Genomic DNA, 20,064 nt, shown 5'->3' on the forward strand with positions numbered 1-20,064 from the left:
ATACTGGGTTCGCCTGTTACAAACTGTTACAAGTTAAACGTTAATATTCAAGATGAAACTGGTTATTCTACTTCAAAAAAATTCAAAAACTTTTTAGCATTAATTTTTACTCTTTTTAAAACAAAAAAAATTGCATAGAATAATAAACATATTCTTTTTCCTCTTCTTGGCATTATGCCCTCACTGGGACAGAGCCTGCTTCTCAGCTTCAATGATCGCTTCCACAGTTTTTAACTGAGAGCTTTCTTGGTCAAAGATGTCATTTTTTGCATTCGTATAGCGTGTGGCTGGTACGATGATACTCTGTGCCCAGGGAAGTCTAGTAAATATCCATTTCAAAAAGATCCTGAACGGACCAGGATACCTCTTCGACCACACGACTAAGGAAAATAAATACATCGTGTTTTTTGTTTAAAACGTTGTTAAGTTTAAAATAAACAAACCTTTTGTCTTATTTAGACTGTTCTGAAGGTTTGTTCACATTGTTTAAAAATTATATAATTATCTTCGAAAGCATGTGAAAAGATTTGAAATCGACTGAATATTTGTGAAGTTATGGTCGAATAAATTGCATTTTTTTTTAGTGCGATGTTAAACATTTTTGGGGATATGAACAAGTTATCACATTTACAGATTTGGACAAAATTGATTTTCTATAAACTTTTTAAAAATTTTAAATTTTTGAAGCAGTGGTGTTCGCAAATTGGTAAAAATATATCATAGTTATGTAACCTTCACTGAAGGTCATATTTTGTAAGTTGACAATTCACCTTCAAACCGCTTGCGCCACACAGTGCGTTGAATGTATGGAGGCACAAAAATAGAAACTGGGAAATCAAGCCATTTGAGCACCTTGGTATGGATAGAAAAGTTGTTTATGGTCAAAAGAGCTTCAATTTGCATAAATGGCATATCATAAACGCATAATCGCAAAACCGTCCCAAGCGCCAATTTCATTATTTTCCAAAAAATACCTTGCTATTTTTACTTTTATTGCTCATTATGATGTAAAAAGTTATTTGCAAATATGTTTCTTTTCCATCGTAGCCGCAAAAGTGACTTGTACGCCTTTATGTAAAAAAAACGCATTTTTTTCTAAATTTTCAGTTTTTAACATAAAATATGAATAAAATCTTGGAAACTACATTTAAAATGTATTATTTTGAGCATGAACTTGCTCTGGTGTAATGTCTGGTTGAGCCAAGACCACACAGCGCTGCAAGATTTTCGGATTTTTTATCACAAACAACTAATTTTCATACTTGTGCTGGTTAGGGAGTATACTTAAAAATATTCAAAAATCTCGAAGAGTTGCAGGGAGTTGCAGCTGTATCTTTCAGACCTCTTAGAGGACACTCCAAGAAACACGACTTTACGTGATTTAGGGTGGAACTCGGTGGAAGTAAGTGGGTGGCAGCTTCTAAAAGGAGACCTGACTACTCGCACACAAAAAATATTTGAATCCATTATGTATTAGCTGAGCGGTTAGGTTTTAAGTATATTTACTTTCACTTCAGGTCTATACGGGTTAACATGAATATTACTATACAAATGTGTTAAATGAGTATGAATTATAATTATCCAAAAGTGTTCAATAAGTATAAATAATTATGATGAGACTTTCCTAATCTTATTTGAATCTATTAAAATAAATCACATTCATAAAACAAAGAATGATTTTATTTGATCCATTCGAATTCAGAGTAAAGACCAAGTCAGCGCGGACTCCACGTTGACCGTGAAAATGTTGAGTGTGTGGGTAACGTAGCAGCTCCTATATCGCTATCAAGACGAGATTCATTGCATTGGGCCCGCTACTTACCTACGTAGTTTGTGTGCGCATATTCTTCATTCCTTATTCATTCGCGTGCTTGCACACAGTCAGTGAGTGAGGCGTATAAGTAACCAACCAACAGGCACCGCGAGTTTCGTGTTGATATTGGCCACATTGGCGTCTTCTCTGTCATCGCCCCAAACGCGAATTCAGTCTCCGGAGAAGTGTTTTTGTGTTCGGTTGTGTTTTGTCGGCTCGGTTCAAGAGTCTCGCCGTCGTGTAGGAGAAAGGGTTTGGGGGAAGTTAAATTGCTGAAATTGTGAATTGATGTGCTAATACTGTGATAAGGCAGCGAAAAAGAAGAAATTGCAATAAGCAAAATAGTCAGAGGCAGAAGAATAACGCGCTGGCATTAGAGTGTACAATCAAAAGCAAGTGAATAGATATTTTTATATTTATAGATATTAAAAGGGGGTGCTTAGAAGCAGAAAGTGATAAAGAAGTGAATTTCACTGTGGTGCAAAAATGGATGGTGATAGTGCTCAATCAATCTGCGGATTTAAACAACAAGTGACAGCGATACCTCAATACGGTTTAAAGCTCAAATTCAATCACGTTTACCCGGAGACCAGGAATCAAAATTTGAAACCATCTCTTCGTCAAATATGGCCCATTATTCCAATGGCTTTGAGGTACGTCATCACAGCGACTTTCACTTTTGACTCATGATAGAAAAATGCACTCACATGCGGGACTTTAAAGCTAACTAGCATTGAGATAGCCTTGTGATATTATAACCCAATTACACCTTGTTGGAGACACAATGTCTACGAGATTAAAGATACGGGAAAACTGGAATACCACCCGCTTAGTCACCCATTTCTCTTGATGCTTTGCTCTAACTCTATTGCTTTTGATTTGGAAATATTGTTTCCAGTCATACGTCTTAAGGATATCAGCTGCTAAAAATAGGATCCTACGGGAGATTCCCGCTTTATATACACACTAGGTATCGCCTAAGTTTCATTGCGGGAGTGAAAAATGTACACATGTATCGATTTTCACTTTTCCTTTTTCATTCGGTCAAGTCGGTTCTATGCTCCTCTACTTCTCTTATATGCTCAGGGATCATATCAAACCTACATCAGTGAAATTCTCTCTCGAAATATTTCGCTTCTATGCCAACACGCCGGTTCTCAGATGGGGACAAAAATGCATTCGATAGGAGTGCTTTTCAACCGAACCGGTGTTGCAATGCTTAGTGACTTTGGCGCCAGGCGTTTTCCATAGATTATGAAGCATTGGACCATTCATACGCAGGATGTCGCTTGCAACGAGTAGTGTATAAGTTTAGGGCAGGTTGTAGCTTTGCTCTTTAACAAAAAAAAGTGTTCAATTCAAGTGTTGTTTGGGTTTAGACTAATGTAAATACCATACTTCACGAGTATGTATTTAGATATAGTTACAGTTGGGTTCTCTCATAGCTGTGCATCGCCGTGTTACCGGGCAAAGCGTAGATGTATACATAATGCCAAGTGAGATATATTCGTACTGTTGTTTGTACCGCCTGTCGCGAACATTATTTGTTGCTGTTTGCTCACGATACTCAGCTTCTCACGTTTGTTTTGACTCTTTACTCGCAGCATTCCTCGTTTTGTTTATTGAGTCGAAGTCCTTTCCACTCGGTTTAGAAGATGCCCATGAACAGAACGATTGAAATCCGCGATGACGGTGCAAAGTTTTTATCGCATATTGCAGGTGGCTCGGACGCGCGCAGTGAGATGATAAGCCGTTCGTTATCGAATTGTCTGAAGATGGTGCTTATCACAACAGAAACGCAAAAATATAAAGTATTATGGTTTATAATTGGACTGTTACTATGGGCTGAAGTGTTCCAGAATGTAGTATACACATTTCGATTTCCTCAAAAAAATAAAAAATGGTTTAGGTAAAAAATTTCTCTCGCTCTCATTCGATCAAAGCACGATCAAAGCAAGCGAAGAAAAACATCCCATCTGTTGCAGTTCACGATCGACAGTGTATCGCAAGTTGTAACAAGTCTGATAAACGGGAGAAGCGAACGAGAGCCCCAAAGAGAGATTATTAAATCCATTTTTCTCGCTGGTTTGTCTTTGAGGGTAGGTGTTTTACTCTACTGGCACGATAAACAATCCCCGAACTTACGATAACAATAGTGTCCCCCAGGTTTGGAGCTTGTTTAGAGGGGTTTTATCATGCACTACCATCCCCCTGAAATGATCAAAGTTGTAGCAGTATACGATAAACAGTCTCTCATAATGTGCTGCATGTTATGATACTTACAGAAAGCGATACGTGAAAGATTCTCTCAATTTTCTCAGGATTCAATCCCTGATGTAGTGACAATTGAAATTTGTGATTACGCGGAACCCGCGAAATCCGCGAAATTTAGCATTCCATGCGACATGTCCTTCCATGCGAAATGCCTTAAATTCAGTTAAATTTAGAAAATTTATATGAAAATCGCGACAAATTTCAAATTTTCGCTTATGAATATGGTTCACTGATTTTTAAATCGAGAATTCATTAAAAATGTTCTAATCGTTTAGTTTCAAGCAAGTTAATTTTGTTTTAATATTGGTCAACCGCGATTTTTTTTTTTTCATTTTTTTACCCGCTATATCCCCCACACCAAAGAACTCATTTGAAGAGCCCCTGGTAGTGGACGCAACTATCTCAGCTCAAGGCAGCACAAAAGAAATAATTTTGAAAATTAATAAAAGCTGAGAATAATATATAAATTATTAAATACTACTAAAGTAAAAAAAAAAATTATACAAAATACGGAAAAAGCGCTGGGTGTGACATCCCAGTAGAACTGATTGTTCCTTTTAAGGGAGCCACTTTCAACTTAAGATAAATGAATGAAAGTTAACAATTACTTGCTTCTAGTAGAGGCTGCAATTAAGTCTATTATATAGCAAATGAAATTTACCAATAATGCCGGTAAGATTATTTTTGAAGTGCTTTTTAAGCTTGATTTTGAAAACTTGACGATTATTTACTTGTTTGAGTTCATTTGGTAATTGATTGTATTTCATGGGACCTATAATAGAGATTCTTCTCTGACCAAATGTTGTAGAAGCTCTGCTATGAAGCAGATTATTGGGACGCCTAGTATAGTACCTATGAGAAACCGATGGCATTTGAACATTATGGTGAAACCCATTTCTATGAAGTATACCATATACGAAGATTGCAGTCTGTAGTTCACAAAGGCCATTTGTGGGTAAAATATTATGAGAATTGTTAGAGTAAAGATGTAAAGAGGGGAATAAAAACGGTTTTTTGAAAATAATTTTGAGGCATCTATTTTGGATGGTCTGGATCTTTTTGAGGTTAGACTTACACGCATGATCCCATGCTATTATTGGATAGCTAAATATTGAATGAATATGAGCGAAATAGAAAGTTAGAAGGACACGGCGAGGTACGAAATTGCTAACTCTCCGCAAAATTCCACAAAGTGATGTAACTTTTTTCTCTACATGCCTAATGTGTTCTGACCAACTTAATATTGCATGCAGGAACAATCCTAGATATTTAAATGCATTCACTTTTTCAACACAACATGAGTTAAGTGAAACTACATGAGTATTTTCAACGCGTTTCCTAGGGGAATGAAAGACCATATATTTTGTTTTTGAAACATTAAGTGAAAGTAAGTTAGCAGACAAATACTTCGATAAGACCCTCAAGTCATAGTTTATGTCATTCACCACAGTTTGAATATCGCCACGTGGATAAAAAAAAGTACTGTATCATCAGCAAACAGACTTCCACCTTTCAGTGGAAGTTTACTAACATTATTAATGTATAAAAAATAATAAAGGACCAACATTACTTCCTTGGGGCACGCCTACAGTAATTGGCCTCAGAGAACTAGAAGCCTCGCCATTTGATACAAATTGCCTTCTATCTGATAGATAGGAATGTATTATTTCGTTAGCAACTCCTCGAATCCCGTATGCTTCTAATTTTCTCAAACGTATGGAAAGGTTCAACGTATCAAATGCTTTTCACATATCTAGAAAGAGAGCTCCAATTAATTGTTTATTATCAATGCCTTTGATGATATCATCAAGCAATTTAGAAATAGCCGTCCCTGTGTTACTACTGCTCTCCGGTCGACCTCTTTCAACGTCCAAGACTCGTAACCGTACAGAGCTACCGGAAGGCTTAGAGTCTTATACAACGCGAGTTTGGTCTTCGTCTGTAAGCTGCAGGACTTTAGCTGGTTACAAAGTCCGTAAAAAGCCCGACTCGCAGCTGAAATACGCCTTTTTACATCGCGGGTAACATCATTATCGCAAGTCACTAGAGTTCCAAGGTACACAAAATCTTCAACTACTTCAAAAATATCACCACCTATCACCACCTCACTACCAACATCACCTATGGGAACACGATGTCTACCAGCGACCATGTACTATGTCTTTGTGGTATTAATAATGAGCCCAGTTCACGTTGTCTCCCTTTAAAAGGCACGTATGCCTCTTCCACGGCTCGGCGATCAATCCCGATTATGACGATATCGTCCGCAAAACCAAGGAGCATATACGAACGAGTGATAATTAGTGCCATTCCTATGCACACAAGCTCTCCTTATTGCTCCTTCTAACGCTATGTTGAACAATAGCTTTGAAAGTGCATCGCCCTGCTTCAATCCGTCTAAGGTTACGAAGGATGTTGAAATCTCATCCGCAACCCGTATACTTGATTTCGATCCTTCCAACGTTGCACGAATCAGTCTAATCAGCTTCGTCGGAAAACCATGTTTCATCATTATTTTCCACAACTCGTTTCTTTCAACTGAGTCGTACGCCGCCGTGAAATCAAGGCGGATTTGTATTGAAATTATTATGGGATTTCCAGCTTAAACATATGAGAAACAGCACATCTTCCACTGTTTGGTTCAGGAAAATTGATGATCGCGAATTAAACCCAGAATGTCAAAAACACTACTGGATACCATAGCGAAGAATATTGTAGAAGGTTGTATCATGATTAAAATTGATAAAGTTGGTGTTTTAACTATCTGAAGTAGATTTGTAAAACTCATGCAATACTGCTTTGTAATTCTTCAACATAGCCACCTATGACGCTGATCGAGCTGCTGCACACGGTGCATGCATATATGTGATTGAACGGGAGTGCTGATCTAAGCCTAACATTCAACAACTGAAATGTTAATGAAATTGAGCATTTATTCAGATACAAAATTCTGCAATTATGTTCATTAGGATATCATTCTGTCATTCTGGGGGTCAATTTAACGCGATCAAGTAGTACACACAAAAAAGTGAAATACGGTCAATTCCCCATAAATTGAAAACGAATATCCCATATAAAATTCAAATTGAATATTGTCCAGCACATTCAATACAGTGTTGCTTATGAAAAATGTTTCACAGAAGCCCCACTTAAAAGACTAAATTATAAACAGACGCGCGAGCTGTTTATAGAAGATTAAAATTTAGTCCAAAGTCACAATATTCAAACACGCTCAACGCACAAGGTTCCATAAACACACCACGCGCTATTACCGTATTGATGACTTCGAAACATGTGCATCATCGGACGAACTCTATCTTTGTTGTGAAATCACTTATACGTATCGAGTTGATACGATTTAATTTATGTCTATCCCAAGTCGGCGTGCAATCTGTTGCCGAATATGAAACCAGATGTATTCAATGAAACGCTCGAATTTGGAAACAGATGAAGGTCAGGGTGTGGAACCTCTCGACGATCCAAGCATCGATGTTAATTAACTCTAATTCCAGCCCATAAGCCACCATCCGTCTGGCTTCGAATGAGAACCATGATTGTGCTTTCAATTCTTGACTTTTCGTCCATGGCTTTCGAACTCAACAACCATGTCGTCACCGTAATTGATTCGATTTTTTATTTCTCCCGCCTCCACCCACAGGTACATCCCCTACTACTGGAAGGTGTCACGCGAAAACCGCCAGGTCTTGATGGACTACTGGTATACCGAGAATGGAAAACAGATTTATGGTGCCCCGATTGGAGGCATTGGCGCCGGGACGATTGGGCGTGGATTCGCCGGCGAGTTCTGCAGATTTCAGCTCAAACCAGGCCTTTACGAGTACAACACGGTGCACGCGAATCAGTTCATCGTCACTATAAAGGACGAAAACAACGTGACCATTTTCCAGAGTTTGCTTTCCTCATACAGGTATGTATGTTTTCTTTTTTTTTTCAATGAAGGGTTATTAGTCTTTACGGTTATGTTGACGCAACACGGAATCGGGATTAAGCCGTCGCGTTATGTCGTAGGTACATGGTGTAATGATAGGTATAGTGATTTATTCGCGAGGAAATTGGGATTAGTGCCTATAGAAATGTTTCATCTTATTTTATATCACTAAATATTGAAGGAATTTGGAACTAATCAATTTGGAATCAATGTTGTTCAGAATTACGGTAACTTTGAACAAATAAATTTTAATTTGCTTCTGTAATTAAATAAGTTTAACTAATCGTCTACATTTTTAGATTTTGTTATATTGTTACACAGCATTTAATAAATGTATAAACGTATAATATAGTGTGTACCGGTATTTCTTTAAAATATTACAAAACCGCTTCAATTTTCTGAACGACATGTGAAATGCAGTCCGTACAAGAATTTACAAAAGCATCATTCAAAAGGAATGCTTGCAATCGAGATGGGAGGGTTTGTAAACACTCAAACAATTGTTTGGTTTAGCACATGAAACCTTTCCTTACTTTGTACAGGCAGACATGTAATTTCGCCGTCAGATCTCTGAATAAACACCCACCGCCAGTCCCGCCTTCATGTTTACTGCCAGTCCTCGTCATTGATTGCAACCATATAAATAGGATGATGAAAGCAAACATTACATATCCCCTCTTTACGAGTAATTTAGCATGCGGATTGCGTGCAGAAATACGGCGACGACGGTAACAGTCGCGATTATGAGAACAATGATGTTTTTCCATGCAAACCCTGTCGGCTGGTTTTGCATCGCTCAGCGATTCGAGAGCCTTTTAGATCCTTCAAAGTAATTGTCTTTGGAGAAAAAAATGTGAAAAGGGATGTTCTTCTTCTTCTTCTTCTTCTTGGCATTACGTCCTCACTAGGACAGGACAGGACAGGACTGCTTCTCAGCTTAGTGCTCAATGAGCACTTCCATAGTTATGGTTGGATTAACTCAGTGTTTACTTTGCCAAAGTTGCGATTTTTGCATTCGTATATCGTGTGGCAGGTAGGATGATACTCTATGCCTAGGAAGTCAGGGAAATTTCCATTACTGAAAGATCCTGGACCAACCGGAAATCGAACCCAGACACCTCCACCATGACTTTACTTTGTAGCCGTGGACTCGAACCACTCGGCTAAGGAAGGCCCATGAAAAGAAATGCGCAAAAGTTAATTTGGGTTGAACAGTTCATTCCATTTCAATGTTCTATAGAGTTTAACAACACGTGGTAAAACATAGTTATTAGATATAAAAAATATGATACACTTTTTTAGTTTTGTTTGTTTGTTTTTTTATTAACGACACTTTACACATAAACCGTGCATTCGTGTCGGATATTTATACAAATTCAGTGGTCCCGGCAAACTTCGTCTTGCCATCATAAGTAGGCTGTTGAAAAATGTCATGAAATCTCCTACGCAAAATGACAAATTAGTTTTCTTCTGTTTTTCTGGCTATCCTGAAAACTTTCTTAAACTTTTTCCCCGCACGAACCTGTCGCATCCCCTGTTGAATACAACAGCGAAAGAATTATGCAAATCTGTTCACCCTTTCTCAAGCCATTTCGTGACATACAAAACCCATTCCATTTTTATTTATAGAGATTATTCTAAGCACCTAATTCACGAATTATATACAGATCAAGTTCATTCATTAATTTTCCTACACTTTCTCGATCTAGTAACTCTTCAGCCTAAATCAGGAGACTGTTTTCTGCCCATTTCATTGCCAGATTCTTCGTCTGCACCGAGTGTTTGCAAAGTTGAAAAGTTGTACCATTAGTTGTATTCAGCAAAAATATGAACAAACAAGTTTTGCTAAGACGAAATATGCAAAACATTTGGAAACTTTTTAGTAATACCCAGGTAACATTGGTAGCTGAATAACAGTTAATTCAGCTGAAAAGAGGCTGTATAAACTGTATTTTGGCTGTATAAGCTGTTATTCAGCTGCCATTGTTACTTGGGTAGAGTTAGTATTTCAATTTAAATTCCTAATAAATATTTTCACGATGTTCAATAACAATACACGCGCGGTAATGTTCTGTAAGTTTAACTGAGTCATAGTTACCAAACTCACATACACATGAGGTGTTCTAAGACCGTCAAATAATCCTTGTTCTCATATCAGATGATTTACTAAGTCACTGTATATATCCAACCATATTCTGTGAAACTATGTGTAGCACTGCTAACTAATGTTCTTACATATTTGTTGTTCTAGGCTCTCCGAATCCACTTGAAGCTCTAATCAATTGATCAGGACGATGATGTCCTAAAACGGATAATTAGTCATTCAGAGTCTAGAATTATTTATACAGCACTCATTATGATTTTTTTATTCATTCAAAACTATTTCATCCAGTGAGACCATCCAAAATTTCAGAACAATGGTCCCTTGGATTGCATTTGCACTAGTTTTGTGTTCTACAACTCGATGGTTCCTTCTTTATCGATTTATGGAAAGTTGACTGTATATCCAAACATGTTTTTATGAGTGTATGTGAGTCTAGTGTTAATGCACAATTAACAGACCTGTTCACAAATTTCATTACGCTAAAGGTGGTGGGTGGGTGTTCTCAAAATGTAACAGCTCATACAAAATTCGTAAAATATTCATACAAAAAGATGCACAAAGGGGTGGGTGGGTGTCAAAAAGGTTCATTCATGTTCGCCCAACTCTGCGGTGAACCTAGTATACAGACGGTGGCCAAAGCTGGAAGGATACGCTGGGCATGGCATATTGCAAGAATACTGGACAACAGGCCTGCAAAGATGGTGTTCGCTTCGAATCCAGTCGCAACAAGCTGGCGTGTTACAAATATGCAGTTATGGGCAGTATGCGACACCGACAATTCTCACCTCACGCTAGTCGTAGAATAAACCCAAGAACGACTCATCTCGATTCACACGCCGCGCAGAATAAGCACAAATTAAATGAAGAGACTTCATTTAAGGGTTATTCGGTTTACGCCTACAGAAACAGTACTGAAAAGTGCTTCTTTTCCTCATTGAAAAGTAACACTTTTCAGCACTGTTTGTTTCGGTAGGAGAAGTAGGCCGTTATGTTGATCAACTTCTCAATGAAAAGATGATTGATTTGCACCGGAATTGCAAAAAAAATCATTTCAAGACAATGATAGCTCTAATAGGATTAATAACTATGAATGATTTACAGTTAAATAAAACGTTTTGCGTTTGCAGGAGTTCCAAATTCAATAATATCTATATACTAGTGGTCCCGGCAAACTTCGTCTTGCCATCAAGTCATCAAGTAGGCTGTTGAAAAATGTCATGGTATTTCCTATACAATATGACATATTAGTACTCCCCCGTTTTACCTAATTTTCCGATAACTTCCCTAAACTTTTTCGTCACACGAACACGTCGGAGACCTTCAAGAAGACAACAGTGAAAGAATTTTGCAAATCGGATGTCCTGTTCTCAAGTTATTTCGTGACATACAAACACCACTCCATTTTTAATTATATAGATAATCTGATTAAGGTTGAACTCAAGCTATGGAATTGAATGAAAGCATCAAAGTTATTTTTTGGTTTTATTTACGAAACTCAAATTACTTAACACCCATTTTGCATTTACGTCAAAAATTACACATTTTCATGATTACCTTAGAAATCTATTACAGAATCCTCAAAATTGTATTTGACCTTTTATATACACGACGAGAGAATGGTAAGGCTGTCCTTTGTTCAATTATTGACATACTAGAAAATTCATGTTGATTTTTTTCATCCCTTAATACCCCATTTTACGCTATACTTCACTAACACCCCATTTTACGTTATACTTCACTAAAGGTCATTTTTTAAAACTTGAAAATTCATCTTCAAGTCGCTTGCGCCACCTCTACATGTTAATATTTTTTGCTCAAATTTTTAAGTTTCTCTTTTTATGTGATTGGAATTCAGAGGAGTACACGAATTTTTGGTTTTGAGAACTTTTGCAAAATAAGCCGCACCCTAATGTGCACTCAGTCTAAGATAAGCTTTTCTTATATAGAATATGGATATGGAATAGTAGCCTTTTCATCCTCTTGAATATGTTTTGATGTCATGGAACATTTGGTTGCGCTGGTAGATTTTAAATTTTAAATCAATGTGTCATTAGAATCGTAATATTATATGCTTGGAAGCGCACTCACGAAATTTTGGCGGAAAGATCTGAAAACTATTTAAAATCAACGAAACAGTAATTCAAGTCATCGTGCAAAAATTTGAGTTCACCTTTAGCTTAGTATGATGCAAATTATGCAAAAGTTTGGGTTCACCTGAGCCACACGCAAATCATTTTTGTAAATATCTCTGCCATTTTTCAACCGTTTTTCATAGTTCATAGCTTTTTCAAACGCAAATAATGGCGCGTACATGATTGGTTTGAGATTTCACAGAATTTTTACGTTTTAAGTAAGTTTAGGCGAACCCAAACTTTTGAACGATACTAAACGATTAGGGGTGATCCCAAAATTTTACACGATGACTTGAATGGCTGTTTCATTGATTTTGAATAGTTTGCAGATTTTTTCACCAGAATTTTGTGAGCGTTCTTCAAAGAATATAAGGTTACGATTCTAATGACACATTGATTTTAAATTTTGGTCAATCCAATTCTGAAGAAATCAGAAATGTTTTTTCAGTGTGTCTTTTGAAAAATGTCACAACTTTAAGTAAACATTTAGTATAAAAAGTTCGAAAAATGTTTTTGGAAAAATACATACGAAGTAAGAGTTATCGTTTCGAATGCTCAATAAAGAGTTTCAATTGGACGTGTATTCACAGATATATGGTCCAAACACTTTTGTATGTTTTGAGGGGGTGAACCCAAACTTTTGCACGGGAGTGTCTGATGTTCTTATGATCCAAAGGTACTAGGGGGAAGTCCTATATGCCCGGACACTTTTTGTTTTTTGGTAATATTTCAAAATCTACATTAGTTTTACCGTTAATTTTTATACAGTATAGAAAAATCACATTATTTTAAGTAAAAACTCACATGAGAACAAAAATAAACGTTTACAATTAATTTTTATGGTGGATTACATTATGTACTAAAAATGGTGTGCACTGAAATTTGTCCTCCATGGCCGGACACTATGTCCTCTATGCTCGGACACTATGATTTTCACTATCAAAGTTTACACCAAACCAACAGAAAGGCCAAGGGGTGCTTCGTATGTCAGCACATGCCTCACATGCTCAATCTTTGCATGATGTGCACCGTATGAAGCATATTAGCGAGATCATAGGTCAGTTCCAAAACTCCTTCTTGATCAGCGCCATAGATCGTTTCGCCAAATTAGTCTATGATGCAGTAGCGGTTGCTCGCATCCATATGAAAATGTCTTCGGGAATTCATCGCGTTTATAGTTCTTCACAATTTTTTTGTCAGCTCGAAGGTTGAAGTGTGCTTTCCCTTACTCGACCTCCTTATCTCAATATCTAGTTAGAGAACCATAGTAAAATTTTGTGTTCATGGCTACCTCGATGGTCCCTTGAATCGCATATTTTCACTGGTTTAGTGTTTTGTAAATATCGTGTTACTCCCTAACTCGATGGTCCCTCCACTATCGAGTTATGGAGAGATGACTGTACATCATATCTTGTGGCTGCTTCTCGTGCGCTCATTTGTCTTAAAAGCATCATGTTTACAGCAATTTATAAGGCCTCTAAAGACCGAAAGTTTTGTTGTTTATGGTTTATTTTTGTTGCTGTTTGTTTTTAGTACCCTACATTTATGAAAAAAGTGAATTATAAATTAGATCCCAGTAATTAGGTTAATATTTTCACTGTCCGGTCATAGAGGACTTGCAATGGTTTACAAAAAAGGTTACTTTTCTTTGAAATTCTACATTTTCTAATAAATTTTGCATTGTGATTGATGTAAAACTTACTGAAGTCAACGTACGGAGACTTAGCTTAAATTATAAGAAACATTTGTGGCTACATTTGTATGAAATTTTACCGTTTCACATTTTTTTGGTAGATTGCATCAGAGTGAAACTTTTAACAGCTACTGTTTGTTTACGTTTGAACATAAAAACGTCATAGTGTGTATACACTGCAAAAATGTGTTTTGGTATAATCCTAGAATACTAAAATCATAATATCATTATTCGTTTTTGAAAAATTCATACTGTCCGGGCATAGAGGCTGTCCGGCCATAGAAGACTTCCCCCTAATTCTTGTAGAAATGAAACTTCAAGAGCGTAGTGTAGTGATCGATTTCTCATCACCGCACTCATCATAAACTATACATTTCAGCCGGCCCAAGAACCCTCTATCCAGCTGGGAGACCTACATCAACTCGTCAAAGTGTAACTACACGGCCCTGTACCCTCGCGCTTGGTCCGAATATGATCTCAGCGACTACGGCATCAAGCTGGTTCAGCGTCAGATTTCGCCCATCATACCCCATGACTACAAGGAAAGCTCTCTACCGGCGGCCGTTTTTGTATGGACAGTGGAAAACGTCTGCGGCAAGGATCGGCAGGTTACCATCACCTTCACGTTCAAAAACGGGACCGGCAACAAAAAACAGGATGCGGAAGGAAACAGCGAAACGGCCGAATTTTCACACGGTTCTGCCAAAGGAGTCAGTATTAAGCAAAGCATTGTCGATATGCAGTCCACGTATTGCATCAGTTGTAAGACTTCTTCGGAAATCAATCTCACGCGCTGCAAAAAGTTTGATCCGACCGGAAACGGTGAAAAGCTGTGGAATGATCTAAAAGAAAATGGACAGCTGACGGAGGTTTCAGTGGAAGAAAATTTGAAAAGTAAGTTGAATTTGTAAATGATGCCTTGCAATATTGTAACATGAGGCTTTTTAAGGTAAGGATGTTGCTGTGGCTGTGAGTGCCCAAATTCTAGTGCAATCAACAGGTAGCTCTGATTTGGAATTTTCCCTAGTCTGGGACATGCCAAAGATTAGATTCGGTAAGAAAACGAAGGAGTACTACAAGTACTATACCAAATACTTTGGGAAATCTGGCGACGCGGGGCCATCGATATCGGATTACGCTCTGCAGAATTTCGGAAAATGGGAAACTCTAATCAACGAGTGGCAGCGGCCTATTCTGGATGATAAGTAATATTCAACGAAGATCTTCATTCTAGAATATTATAACACATCCATTCTTTTGAATTACAGTGATCTTCCAGATTGGTACAAGAGTGCCATATTTAACGAACTGTATTTCATTGCCGATGGTGGTAGCGTTTGGCTAACTACCGATGATGCTGAGCTTCCCTATGATGATCCTAGGTCAGTTATATCAATTTGAAGCTGTATGATGTTCGTAATTTCATAACATTCTACATTGCAGACTAGCCTATGGACGATTCGCCTACCTTGAAGGGCACGAATATCGCATGTACAACACGTACGATGTACATTTCTATGCTTCTCACGCACTGGCAAGCCTTTGGCCAAATCTACAAGTAGGTTAATGCGTTGCTTCATATCGAATTAAGTCATTTTAAATCATCTTCAATTCTAGGTAAGTTTACAATACGACTACAAAGACACTATAAACCGCGAGATTTCTGAAGGACGGAAACATCTCTATGATGGAAAGATCATTCCGAGGAAGATTAAGAACTCAGTGCCGCACGATTTAGGCGATCCAGGTAAGTTCCATTATGGAAAAAAAAATAGTAAATACACCTAGCTGCGCCATTTTTTGGATACTGATATCGCCGTAGATGAAGCTCGTGATTCTACTTCGTCGCCACACACACATTGCACATTGCAATTGACGGGGAACGTGCCTTTGAAGCCGACCTTCTAATACTAGCCAGTGGTCACTGAACATTCGAAATGTCAGTCCGGAATATTTCAACCAGTATATCATATCTTACTGGGAATATTTCCAAATATTTTCCAGAAATTTCCCATGAATTGAATCAGAAATTCTTCGAAGGATAGTTTTAGAATCTACTCCACAGATTTCTCCCCCAGTTACCATTCCTGAAATTTATCGTGTTATTTTTTAATGATTTATCCAGGAATTAATTTAATGATTCTTTTTCCTTTTTTCTCCAAGATATTCGCACTTCCAGCAAAACTAGAAACTTTCACCTACCTCGGCTATCTGGAATGTTGATGGGGTTTAGGCTCTGTGGTTCTCACTCAACGGTCTATTACGGATACATGTCTCGAGTTTGGTACAGAAAAAGGGGGAAACAACTCTGTACCATGCCACCTTCATTTGGCTTGTCCCCCGGAACTACCTCATGGTATTACTCCAGGGGGCTGAGGGCTTGTGGATGTCTCTACGTCATTTCGTCACCTCTTGTTCTATTCGCTCTGGCATCGATTTATCTCTGCCACGTCCCTAACATTTTGGGGCCGGACACACGCCTGAGCCATACGAGACTTTATATGATAGATGCTCCCGTGCTTGTTGATTCTCTGGACTGCGCTGCTCGTCATGATCTTCGGGCGGACCGGTTGGATGCCGAGGTCGGTCTTGCGATTCCAGTTGAGGAGTGACTTGTGGTACGCAAGCGCCCCGACGACCTAAAGCCGTCGATTCGTCGTGAGCGATACTACTTGGCGTAGTTCCCGACGGTGAAGCTATCCTACTCCGATTGAAAGTTCCCCGACGGAGGGATAATCTCTGAGAAATTCCTTGAGATATCTTTAGAGAAATTCCTAGTTGAAATTGTCAAGAAATTCTGAAGAACAATTTTCAAGCAATCCCTGGAAGCATCTTTGCAGAAACTTCTGGTTGATTTTTTGAAGAAGTTCTAAACGGAAATCTTGGAAAATGTACCGTAACCCGGGGTAACATTGATCATTTTTCTGAATGTTTCTTCAATATTTCGTTTGAAAATGCAAATGTTGCAGGTTTTATATTTTTGAAACAAGTACTGCCACCCATAGCTCGAGACTATATACTGTATTTTGTTTATTGAAAGATTTAAGCATGTTAAAAAAAATGTTTTAGGCGATTTTTTCATTTAGCTGATATGGGGTAACATTGATCACATATATAAACAACTTTCGGTAATACTGAAAATATCGTTACTTACTTAGATCATGGCCCCTGAAGCCGAATATGAAGACCAAACGCAAAGTCATTTACTTTTTGAGTTATTTTAAAATTAAAAACACCTCGAACCGCGGAATACGCCTAAAGGTAGGCAATTTCCTATGGGAATTTTACATTGCTAACAGTAATTCAGTAATGTTGCCTAATTGAGCAGACTTATAAAAGTTTTGACAACGGAATCGTTTTCGGCGATGTCATTTTTAGTAAGAACCACATTTTGCTTGCTTATATCGTTTGCAGAACTCATGTGAGACACGAATCTTCGGTAGTGTCATCCTTAACAATTAAAATAATCATTTCGAAAAGTTGACAAATTCGCGCATAAGGTAAACGCAATTTTCACAAAAATATTAACTTTTATTAGCTAATGAATATAAGAAACAGAAGCACCGTTCATGATTTGAAAATGTTTTATCAATAAATGATAATACAAACTTTTGATGAGGTGTGTCATTCCGATCAATGTTACCCCGCTGATCAATGATACCCCGGATTACGGTACTAGAAAATCGATGGAAGAATCGCTGTATAAAATCCTGGAGGACTTTTTCACTGAACGCGGGCCAAATATGAAAAGTACATGATCTGCTTTTGCACGAGTACGCTATAATAAATAAACTTAAAGGATGAGGCATAGCAAGTTCCGTCAGTTTACAATGATGATCAGAGCTCTTACAATTATATAAAAATGAGTCCCTATCAAAAACAATACAGTCTTCTTATCAAATACAATTCAGTTGAAAAAAAAACTTGAACTTTGATGTTATTCCTTGAAATGGCTTTAACATGAATTTAAAAAAAAAATCTGGAAGCTTGAATGGAAGTGTTGAATCAAACTCTTTTGTCAATATTTTTTATCTACCTGAAATTAGAGTATTTCTTGAACCTGGAAATATTTTGTAAAAATAAAATAAAAAAGCCTGGAAATATCAGGAAATCTTTTTTTCTGTAAACGAGTAGACACCCTGTAGGATGAATTAAAATCATATGAAAAGTTATGAGCCATATCTGTACACTTTCTCTATTGAACCCTATGAATTTAAACCAACTTTTTTTTCCTTTTGCAGATGAGGAACCGTTTGATCTGATCAACGCCTACCCGATTCACGACGTGTCCGAGTGGCGGGATTTGAACACCAAGTTTATCCTTCAGGTGTATCGGGACTACTACACGCTCAATCGCTACGCACAGCAAAATGCCGAAAATGCCAGCAAGTTTAGTTCAATTGAGTTCATCGACAAGGAAAGTATGTACGATACGTATGTCCAGGACAATCGTAACAAGGTATCGCCAGAGGAGAAGCAGCAAAATCGAAAATCTGCTTCGATGTACATCAATGAAACCAACGGGAAGGTGTATCTAATGGACGCCATGACATATCTCAAGAGCATGTATCCTGCGTGTAAACAAGTTTTGGAGAAAACTTTAGAGTGGGATAAGGATAATGACGGTATTATAGAGAACAGCAAATGTCCAGATCAAACATACGATACTTGGGTCATGGATGGGCCTAGCGCTTATTGCGGTGGACTTTGGTTGGCTAGCTTGCACTGCATGATTGCGATGGCAAATTTGCTGGATCAAAATGACGATTGTAATAAGTTCCGTGAGATTTTGGAGAAGGGTAAGACATCTTTTGAAGAAAAACTTTGGAATGGAACTTATTACAAATTTGACGGTCAAAGTGCATCCAAAAACACAATTATGTCGGACCAGCTGTGCGGTCATTGGTACTTACGTTGCTGTGGGTTTGATTACGATATCTTTCCGAAGGAGAACGTTCGGACAGCCCTGAAAACCATCTACGACAACAATGTGATGCGTTTTTGTGGCGGAAATATGGGAGCTGTCAACGGTTACGTGCCAAGTACGCAACCCAATAAGGACGGTAGAGCAGATGCATCTACAGTGCAAGGAGAGGAAGTGTGGACCGGTGTGACGTACGCCTTGGCATCAACCATGATTCACGAGGGAATGTTCACCGAAGCTTTCCAGACCGCTGGCGGAATGTATCAAACGTTGTCCGAAAAAATTGGCATGAACTTCGAAACACCCGAAGCACTGTACGCAGAGCGTCACTATCGGGCCATAGGTTACATGCGACCACTCAGTATTTGGTCTTTGCAAACGGCTTGGGAGCAGAAGAAGCAGAACAGAGATTAGATTACTTTCTGCATAGCAGACGTAAATGCTATTATTAATATTATTCTTATTATAGTGGCTTTCCGCCCTTGGCGAGTTTGCCAAACGAAAATGCTATAGATTTTCAGCTTTGAAACAAAAGCAAAGCTCGTGCTTTTAAAACCGGTGCCGTTTTAGAAATCTAATATTTAAAGAAACGTACTATTCTCGCATGCGATGCGTTTTAAGTTATATAGATTGTTTTGCTTATTTTCTTCAAAGTTATTAACGAAAAGTGCAAAATACAATCAGTAGATTATTAGAATGACACGCAATTTTGACTAGGAAACCTTTGAAAAAACCTTTTCGACCCGTACACAAAATTTGTGAGCCTTGTCCAGGAAGACACCAGGCGGTGCTATTGTTTTTTTTTTTTCGACAGGATTATTTGATGGGTGTAACTAAATCAATTTCAACTGCCATTCATAGACTTCCATCACACCCCAACACCTTTAGATTTAAATATTGCGATTCGTTATTCTATATAAAACCATTATTTGTATTATTAACCGAAGATCTTATTGGCTTGTCGATTATTTAGTATATTGACTGATGGATCACCACTACACGCGCGCAACACCTCGATGCTGTATTGCCAAAAGAGGCTTGATCAAAGTCGGGTACGTAAGACGACGAAACGATTGGTGTCGCAAGCCGAGATGTCCAGGGATAAAAGTAAGAACATTTTGAACAAGAACGTGAAATGATTAAAAGCTAGAAGCGGCACTTCGATAAACACCTGA

The 20,064-nt window shown here is 38.0% G+C and overlaps 1 protein-coding gene across 1 annotated transcript; it reads left to right on the plus strand.

Annotated features, from left to right (window-relative positions):
- The first annotated feature begins 1,862 nt into the window (after positions 1-1,862).
- LOC5570898 (non-lysosomal glucosylceramidase) lies at positions 1,863-20,009 on the plus strand. The gene is made up of 9 exons (XM_021844984.1): positions 1,863-2,072; positions 2,236-2,466; positions 7,746-8,015; positions 14,345-14,859; positions 14,915-15,170; positions 15,234-15,347; positions 15,409-15,523; positions 15,583-15,712; positions 18,207-20,009. The coding sequence occupies exons 2-9, from the start codon at positions 2,300-2,302 to the stop codon at positions 19,301-19,303; spliced, it is 2,664 nt and encodes an 887-aa protein (XP_021700676.1). The 5' UTR covers positions 1,863-2,072; positions 2,236-2,299; the 3' UTR covers positions 19,304-20,009.
- Positions 20,010-20,064: the final 55 nt, after the last annotated feature.

Source organism: Aedes aegypti, chromosome 2 (assembly GCF_002204515.2).
Source record: "Aedes aegypti strain LVP_AGWG chromosome 2, AaegL5.0 Primary Assembly, whole genome shotgun sequence".
NCBI classification, from domain to species: Eukaryota; Metazoa; Arthropoda; class Insecta; order Diptera; family Culicidae; genus Aedes; species Aedes aegypti.

Coding starts and splice junctions, on each gene's coding strand:
- LOC5570898 (XM_021844984.1), top strand. CDS start 2,300: ATGGATGGTGATAGTGCTCAATCAATCTGCGGATTTAAACAACAAGTG. Junction 15,524..15,582: donor GCCTTTGGCCAAATCTACAA/GTAGGTTAATGC, acceptor CTTCAATTCTAG/GTAAGTTTACAATACGACTA. Junction 15,713..18,206: donor GCACGATTTAGGCGATCCAG/GTAAGTTCCATT, acceptor TTCCTTTTGCAG/ATGAGGAACCGTTTGATCTG.